The sequence below is a fragment of the Photinus pyralis genome, unplaced genomic scaffold (assembly GCF_008802855.1).
Source record: "Photinus pyralis isolate 1611_PpyrPB1 unplaced genomic scaffold, Ppyr1.3 Ppyr1.4_LG5, whole genome shotgun sequence".
Taxonomy (NCBI): domain Eukaryota; kingdom Metazoa; phylum Arthropoda; class Insecta; order Coleoptera; family Lampyridae; genus Photinus; species Photinus pyralis.
In genome coordinates, this window is record NW_022170596.1 from 8843982 (window position 1) to 8853556 (window position 9575).

Below are 9575 nucleotides of genomic sequence, written 5' to 3' on the forward strand. Positions count from 1 at the left end.
TAGACCTCATAGATCGCGAGATATCAGCCAAAAAGGGCGAAAACACGGTTTCTGGGGAGTGATGGGGTGGCTGGAGCCTTTAGCACATGGTCTTGGGGGGGGGGGGATTTTTAATACGTTGTTACTGACACCTAACTGAACATATTCCATCCATTTTTTCTTTTCCACCTCAAAATGTCCAGTTTGCCAATTTTACAGTCTCCATCGCCTAGACTATATAAGGCTAGCTCCAGAATTAAGCCAAGCTGTTATTACCGTATCGATTGGGGGGGGGGGGGGGGGGGCAGCAAACAAATAGTCAAAATGACCTAACCGGAGTATTATTGATATTGCACGATTTATGTTATATTAATTAATTTGTTTACATAATCAATTATGAAAAATTAAACTAGACCAATTCGTAAACGAGCATTTAGGACTTTGTCCCAATTTCAACAGTAGGTGAGCTATCTCTTAAGATAACCGAGATTCGAGATTGCCATGGCGACGCGCTAATTGACCCTTTTGTTTTTTTTCTTCCTTGTTGTGGTATACATGTATATCATTTATATACTTAAAATTTAGGAGATAGGTAGGTACATAGCTTTATTTATGACGAATCTCTACTGTGACGTAATATTGTTAATGAGCTCATTTGAAATTGTCAGAAAAAATAATAATCGCATATTGCATGACCTTATTATCTTTACGATTTTTTATTCAAAGCTAGGAACTACAGAAAAGGCAGTAGTGAAAGCGAGAGTCAAAGTATAGTACTATAGTACTTTATTTTATTTTGTACAGAGCTGTAGGTGCGCACTGCTTGGTGTAAGTGTAAAGCATTTACAACCGTGTGGTTCGGTCCAACTCTACTGTGTACCTAGGTACATACACTATATTCAAAGGTAAGTACTGTAAATAGAGACGACAGGTTTATACCCTTTTCGTTGTGAAAATTTAATCACAATTTCCTGCATATTTACTTTCATGTAGTTGAAATCTTACAATTGTTTTTAATGTGTATCACTATTGTATTGTATGTAATGTATGGGATAGGGAAGATACATCGAAACTGTCACACAATAAAATTACCCTTGAATTGAGCCATTGAAATTCAAGGTAGTAAAGGCACTTTAAGTATTCAATTTTTTGAAATGTCGTCTGCCTTTACGCAGACAGTAGGTAGTGTTTCAACATACTCCCATTTTATTTTTCTATTAAATTTCAGCAATCCACAGTGTGGTCTTTCCGACACGATGAACCTTAAAATACAATCCATACGTGCCATTTCCGAGAAACTGAGTGACACAGCGGCAAAGGAATTAAATGAAGACCCTAAGCGAACTAGAGAAACTCTTGAAGCTTTTGATGAATGGTTAAGGAAGCAACGGCATTTGCAGGTCAGAAACGGTAAGCAGTTACTTTAGACATGAAAAATAACCCCAGATACAAGTTGAATTATCCAATCGCTGTTAAACTATTCAACGCAATAGCAAATCCGCTAAAGAAGCTCGACTCATGTTCTAAAATGCGAGGTACCTATACTTGTGATCAAAACTGTCTAATATTATTAAATTAATATTATTAAAAATCTTCTCGGTAAATATTTAATCTGAGTGGATGGCACACAATCATTTAAAGGCTGATGGTTAGTTCAGACTAAGCCTATACGTTATTTACTTGAGGAAGGGCCAAGTCTGATTTCCAAATTTCCAAAATTATACACTTCTTCTGCTCCTTTACTTCTTCTCTCATATGGAAGCGAAACTTTTCTTCATATTGGAGCATTTATCTATAGTTTTTGCAAATGTTTTGATACGTGCACGTGTATCAGTTCGTTCCAACATGCTTACAGGGCTGGTATGTCCACGAAGACGGCTCTACACAGCCTGGTGTGCAGGCTGGAAAAGGGAATGTCTTCCGGGGGGATAGCTCTGGGAGCGTTTTTAGATATCGAGGGTGCGTTTAACAACACCACGTTCAATTCGATTAGTGAGGCTGCTGAGAGCTTTGGTATTGATGGGTCGATCGTAAGATGGATCCGAGCCATGCTCGAAAGCATCAGAGTCATTATATCCTCAATTGGGATGACGGAGATGAGCTCATCGGTTACTAGAGGATGTCCGCAGGGTGGGGTGTTGTCTCCACTTCTGTGGTGCCTGGTAGGTACTAGACGGGCTCCTCCGCACCTTGAATGAGGGGGGAGCGTATACACGGGGATACGCGGACGATCTCGCGATCGTCATAACTGGGAAGTTTCCAAACACCGTGAAAGAGCTCATGCAGGGGGCTCTCGAACAGGTGGATAGGTGGTGCAGTAGCCATGGCCTTTCCGTTAACCCGGAAAAGACCGAGGTTGTTTCATTCACGAATAGAAGGAGAGCGGATCTTGCTGGACTCGCTCTTCGAGGACGTCAACTGGGTCTGACCAGGTCAGTGAAATACCTGGGAGTCATCATTGACTCCCGCCTGACCTGGAAAGGGCACATTGAGCGCATAAGCAAAAAGGCCACTGCATGTCTATGGGCATGTAGAAGGGCTTTTGGTTGTACATGGGGCTTGAACCCTCGACTGGTATACTGGCTTTACACTGCAGTGATAAGGCCAATAATACTGTATGGTGCACTTGTATGGTGGCTTGCCATGCGCAGCGTAACCTACAGGAAGCAGCTAGGAAAGGTCCAACGACTCGCCTGTCTGGGAGTCACTGGAGCCCTAAAAACCACGCCAACCTTGGCCATGGAGGCACTTCTGGGCCTAGAGCCTTTACACTTAGCTGTGGAGGCAGAGGCTCGGAAAGCTTCCATACGGCTAAACGATTGGGATGAATGGAAGGATCGAGGCAGCCTTGGGCACGGGCGGATCTGGGAGGAAACCCTCAGGACCGATCCCCTCCTCGCAAGGAGGGACGTGATCCGGGCTATCTTGCTAAGACCAAAGCGTTATAAAGTCATTCTCCCGGATAGGGAGCAGTGGCTGAACTCGGATTGCCCGTTCCTCAAACCTGAGGGGCTCGTGTGGTTTACAGACGGGTCCCAAACAGAAAGGGGAACGGGCATGGGTATATATGGTGATCGACCGAGAGCCAGCGTCAGCGTCTCCCTTGGTCAGCATAGCACCGTGTTTCAGGCAGAGATGTTAGCCATCATGACCTGTGCACAGGAAAACCTCCGTAGAGGTTACCGCAATAAGCATATATATACCTACATATGCAGCGATAGTCAGGCGGCGTTGAGGGCCCTGTCGGTAGACAGGTTCCGATCAGCTACGGCGCTTGATTGCAGGCGAACCCTAGATAGATTAGGTGAGTCTAATAGGGTAAGCTTGATTTGGGTGCCAGCGCACTGCGGAATAGGGGGCAACGAAAGGGCGGACGAGTTGGCTCGCGAAGGCAGTGGTGGAGTCTTCGTCGGGCCCGAGCCTACCCTAGGGATTGCTCCCTCCGTTGTTAGGGCCAGGATTAAAGATTGGTTGACCAGTCAATTCCAGGCTCAGTGGCAACAAGTAACCGGACTCCGGCAGTCCAAGGCCTTTCTAACAGGGCCCCTTGGCAAATCGGGGTCTTCTAAGCTTCTAAAACTGAATAGAAGCCAGATTAGGAAGATCACCGGTGTCCTTACGGGACACTGGATGGTCAACTATCACCTGCATAACATTGGGCTCGCGGAAGAGTCCACGTGCAGGTTCTGTGGCGAGGCAGATGAAACTACCGAGCATTTGGTCTGTCACTGTGACGCTTTGATCAGGGACAGATATCAACTCCTTGGAGACAGATACCTGGAACCGAGGAGGGTGAAGCAACTTAGGCTAAACAGGGTCCTATCCTTCATTGAGAGGAACGGGCTCTGAACTCAGTTGCGAAGAAAGGGGGTAGGCACAATGGGCCTCTGATGTGCCTAAGTGCTGCCCGGTCGGGCTCCCCTGAGAATAGAATAGAATAGAATCAGTTCGTTCTGGTTATCACCTTAATTAGAATACCAAACATTGTCTTGATTGCCCATACCTTTTTTCAAGTTGGGCAAATCATTCATCCTCACTCTCTTCACAATCCAAGGCAATGGTGATATTTTAAACGCAAAACCAGCTCTATAAGATTTTTGATTTCGAGATAGGTACTCCTTTTCAAAAATTTTTCCAAAGAGTGTAAATTCTTAGTGTAGGTCACGTTTTGGGGTGAATTGTGGTCAAAGGAGTTTGTGGAGAATTGAATTAGCGTTGATTTTGTTAGATTGTTATGGTGACATTGATTATTCTTATTCTTTGATGTTCTGTAGTTAAAATTTCAAAAAGGTATCTCGATAAATAGGAGAGTTGATATTACGAATCCTGCGTACGCGCACATTAATCCGATGTTTACAATATGCGATACATTTGCTTTTACTAAAAGCATCTTTTGTTCCAACGCCAGTTACCATCAGAGCGAGAATGAAGATTGCGGTGGTGAATCTACCTTGAGGAAAGTTTTCTTGGGGGCAAATATATAACGAGGGCGTCGAGGGCGAATATTCCTGAGCAAAGGATCGTGTTGGTGTGTTGTCAAAATTGTGGGGGTTGGACACCACAACTATACACTCAATTTGAAATTCATTTAATAAATAGTAATCGATATATAAGCGTGAAGAACCCTATCTTTGTTTGGATTCTGCTTATGGCAGTATAATACCTATTTACTGCAATTTTTTTTAGATTACCAACACTTAATTGCTTTCCTTCGTGGATGTAAATGGAGTCTTGCAAGAGCTAAACAAAAAATTGATGGTTATTACACGTTTAAAACACTGATTCCGGAAATGTTTCGAAGGAGAGATCCATTATCAGAGGAAATGCAAGCAGTGCTTAGGACCGGGTAAGTGGGTGAGAAAAACCGTTGCAATCAATAATTTGAAATTCAGTTTGGTTGCACTCTTACCAAATGGAAAAGGACACGCTGGGCCAAGAACCCTGTTTATTACTTTTCACGAAGCAATATCGATGGTGACGGCATCTAAAACAATTTTCTCTGCTTTTGACATGTTACTGATAGAAGACGACAATGCTGTTATTTCTGGATTACAAATAATAATAGATTTCGCAGGGATTACTGCGGGACATGTGTTACAATGTACACCTGCGTTCATGAAAAATTGTGCAACGTGCATTGATAGGATGTATCCCATGAGACTTAACAAGCTGATTACTATTAATACTCCAAAACCCGTGGAAGTAATATATAACACCCTAGTTAAGCCATTTTTCAGCGACAAACTTAAAAAGAGGGTAAGAAATGCCACCACATAGCACTACCAAAGAGTACCTACCTATAAACGCTTTTTCAGGTTTTCGTTCTACCGGTACAAGGCTGGAAAGAAGCTGTTGGTAATGATATACTTTCACTACTTCCTTTGGAATACGGTGGCGATAACCTACCATTAAACTATCTTAAGGGTAAACTTACCACGAATCTCTTTCATTGTAATTCCTTCCTAAAAATTGGATTGTAGACGAATGGTCTAGGAAATTTAAAAGTTACAGGGACTGGTTTATAGAGGATGACAACTATTCATGCGACCAGACCCTTCGATCTAGCTACAATTACAGTCAAGATTTAGGATTGGAGGGATCTTTTCGAAAGTTATCTATCGATTAGAACTTTGTAATTGCGAATGGTCATACGGAAATCTCCCCCCCCCCCCCTCTTATCTGTATATAGTGTTCAATATACTTATTTATTCATATTGTATACAATTTTTTTTAGCGCATTTTAGGTTGGATTTGGGTGCAGTATTACAGTCACTTTCTTTGTCTGTCCGGTCATCTGTCCGAGGCCTCAACTACTCCTACAGTTTTCAATATATTTAGTTGTTATTTTTGAATTTGGCAGTACACCTCAATAATTATATGTTTAACAAATATATTGTAATGGTGGGACAGTTGCATTGCAAACAGAACTGGTAGAAGATTTTAGTACAAAAATCCTTACTACTTACAATTTGGACATCAATACCATCAGTTAACATAATTATGCAACAATTGCTCTATCTGTTTTCTCACTTTCTATAAAACTGCCCCTTCACCACTGCCTTTGGAACTCATAGTTTTGGTTTTTTTTCTGTTCTTCTAATTCTACAGCACGGTTTTTAGGTGAATGTTTCAGCCATATTTTTATTTGGTCCTCAATTTCCTACCTACCTTTTACTTTTACTTTTCAGAATATATGAATACTGAATTGTTTCTTATTGTTTGTAGTACCAAGGTTTATAAATACTTTTGCCAAGCGAAATGATTAACAATGTTTTAAAATAGCGTTGGTATAGTAGCAGAGACCATAATGGTTCTGTCCAAAGTCCATAAAAACGTTGACTAAACAAAATTAATTCATTATGCACATTCGAACTGTCCCAGGAACCTCACCAAAAAAATTGTATATGATCAGAACAATCATTCAAAAGTGACGGGAAGTACCTGATGATTATTAGGGTAGAGATAGAGTATGGGTACATCCCCTTAGTAATGCTACAAAAAGGGAGTTACCTATACCATAATTACTCCAAACGTGCCGGATTTTACCAGATTGATTATTAGAGTGACCAAGTAGCCAGGCTTAAGGAACCAATATATTGCATATTAATTTGCCCCAGTTTATTAATTAGGTTTTACTGTGGGTAAATGCACCAATTAACTGTCTTTAACTTTTTATCGCATGCCGCGAAATACAAAGCTTTATTTATAGCACAAAGTGTTATAGAAAGAGGTGAACTGGTTTTATTACCTAGCGGTTACAAGCAGAGATTAGAAAAAAAATTCTATATTTATCGTAATGAGTCTTAATGTCAATTGATTCAATTTTTCTAGAAAAAACCTTAATACATTTTTGCTCTAAAATAATTTGGGGGGCCAATAATCGCATGTTATGAGTTCTACATTGAAATCCCTATGATACGTTACACTAGTCACCACCCTGTATACATTTAGTAAGGAAGATTAATTAATCGTCTGTCTACAAAATGTTCATTTCTTACGTAATTGTCTTTAATCTCAATAACTTGTTTAAGTACAACAATTTCGCCAGCGGTCCTGGGTAAACAGTTCAACTTCTTTTTCTAATAATAATCGTTATTTAAATGTGACGATTCTCTTCTCGACGTTATTTTTTATTTGTGTCCATATTAATTCAAATAGCTTCCAATTCGGGTGATAAGGTGGAAGACTATAAGTATCTTGTGATTTTCTTTAGTTAGCAAGACATTAAACTTATACGTTTTATTTTGTTTAAGTAATTATTTTGTACAACTGCGGTTTGATCAATTGTGTAGTAAAAATGGCACATTTTTGTCCGATAAGTTCAACATTTCTTCTTTTTTGGAATGATTGGAATTATTATCTGAACTTGGTGGAAGATTCGGCAAAAGCTTCTCCTGTAACTATTTTTCCTAATTTGCGAAATTCATAAATCGTCATGGTAATCTCCAGTTTTTGTTCCTGAGTTAAGCGCCAAGCTACAGTTGTCCAAGAAACCCATTTCACCAGCATCATTCGTTTTCCTTTTGAAATGTTGTCCTATTACACTACCATCACTCCATGATTTTGACATCGTGTGTCCATTATGAACGTATACCATGTTTCATCCATGTACACAATGGGCCGTTTTAAATATCAATAATACTTTATTCGCTGTAATAGTATGCAATCCTTAGAGCTAGAATATCGTTCTTCTCTATGAGTTTTCTATTGTTTTCAGATCGGCGCCACTTGAAACCGAGATCTTTTAAAATTCTTTCTAACGACGTTGTAACGGGCGATCAAAAATGAGTTGCTGTCGAGTCGCCTTTGGAAATTCAAGTTAAGTAGGTACGATTTCCCATGTAAACAAAAATTCCAAAGGCGACTCAACAGCAACTCATTTCTGATCGCATTGTACCTCCAATCCAATCCCAATCCGTTTTTATCTTATTACGGAACGAGCACCCTCTGTTCTGTGAAAGTTATAGACAAAATTGCGAAAGGTCGACTTTTCATAGATTTCAAGAATGTGTTCGAAACGACGGACGCCATCTTACAGATATAGTTTTCAAAAAATGAATATTTTCATATTATCCTCATTAATTTCAGAAAAAAACTCGTGGTTGATCCATGCTCTAAATGGGGTGATGAACCCTACAGGAAATAAACAACTCAATTCCTCAAAACCTTCCCCATGGATATTTATTTATTGACGAACAGATATACTTGTGAAATGTTACGACATGTTTCGATTGTTAATCATTAATTTCTACTAATTTATATTACATTTGTGTAAATGTTTGTTTACAATGAACGTATACGTAAATATTTCGTAAACCGTAACTCGTAGGTACATATCCGTATCGTTTCCGTTTCCGTAAATTTACTTCGCTGTTTACAATAAACCAAAAATCATACATAGTACTATGATCTTTGACCATACGTAATTTTGAACCATTTTCAACTCTTGCGACTATGCGCAAGACTTACATATCGCTTACGTATACATACGTAAAAATTACGTTCATTGTAAACACCTTCGTATGTTTCTATACAGTTTGCGAAATTTTTAAGTTTTATGCATTTCCTACGTATACGTTCATTGTAAACAAGCACTAAAACGGTTAATAATTATGACTTTAAGAGTTTGTTTAAATATTCCCGTTTCACTGCCGGACCTTGTATGTACATCGCACACGCACGAAAATAAAAATACGGAAACAACAATATTCAAATTAATTAATATGACAGCCAGATTTGTATTAGTTTTTAGAAGTTATTTTGGTTGCATAATATTAGGCGCTCTTCAGAAGAGACTTTCATTTAAAACTAGACATACAGAAAAGCAATACATATAAATCCCTATGTCTACTTCTTAATACATTGCACTGTATAACGTTTCTCATTAATTTTATTGCACATACAAGTTTACTAAAGGTAATTTTATGCAAAACAGTCAGGAAAATCATTTGGAAGGGGCTGGATTTTCGATTGATCACATATTTAAATTTGTTAATGATGTTATTGAAAAGGATACATTTGAACTTGTTCGTTCAGCAAGTTTACTGAGTAATATTTATAAACCTAAAGCTATCACTCACACTGCAGACTATATGCGCCTGTCTCCACAACGCGCGAAGGTTCCGTGAAATTTTGGAAGCTGAAGCTCCCTCAACCTCCCCTCTAGCTACGGGCCTGCCCATGCCAGTTATTTATATGTGAAAACTGCACCCGACTCGTCGGGCTACGCGAACGTTCATTTAATGTGCATTACGAATATGTTTACTCATATTAGTTTGTGTAAAATGCCATGTTTTAATAATTACTTCAAATTGCAACTTTGATGTTTCTTTCGCATGCACAGTGTGTGGAACGGAGTGGTTCATTTCATTTCATCTAGACATCCGCATAGAATACATGACCACCCTATGGCTACACTTTCCATACCAACTATCCTGTAGATTACATAAACACGATGCGACATCTTGCGATAACTTTGAGTACGTAGTGAACGGTAAAAAAAGGATCTGTACAAAACGACCGTGCTGGCACACGTCTTGCTTGAATTATCATTAACCAATCAAATTAAATAGATTCATAAATAAATACGTGTGGGC

At 39.4% G+C, this 9575-nt stretch overlaps 1 protein-coding gene across 3 annotated transcripts; it reads left to right on the plus strand.

The window, feature by feature from the left end:
* The first annotated feature begins 311 nt into the window (after positions 1 to 311).
* LOC116171303 (clavesin-1-like) lies at positions 312 to 5883 on the plus strand. Of its 3 annotated transcripts, XR_004145427.1 has the most exons (7): positions 580 to 884; positions 1208 to 1389; positions 4666 to 4825; positions 4872 to 5235; positions 5295 to 5403; positions 5460 to 5660; positions 5714 to 5883. XR_004145427.1 is itself a non-coding variant. In XM_031488072.1 (6 exons), the coding sequence occupies exons 2-6, from the start codon at positions 1236 to 1238 to the stop codon at positions 5603 to 5605; spliced, it is 933 nt and encodes a 310-aa protein (XP_031343932.1). In that variant the 5' UTR covers positions 312 to 571; positions 1208 to 1235; the 3' UTR covers positions 5606 to 5883. The 3 variants fall into 3 exon arrangements, 2 of the variants coding, with proteins under 2 accessions (XP_031343932.1, XP_031343931.1); XM_031488072.1 differs by lacking the exon at positions 580 to 884 and adding an exon at positions 312 to 571 and having other exon boundaries at positions 5460 to 5883; XM_031488071.1 differs by having other exon boundaries at positions 5460 to 5883.
* The last annotated feature ends 3692 nt before the right edge of the window (positions 5884 to 9575 follow it).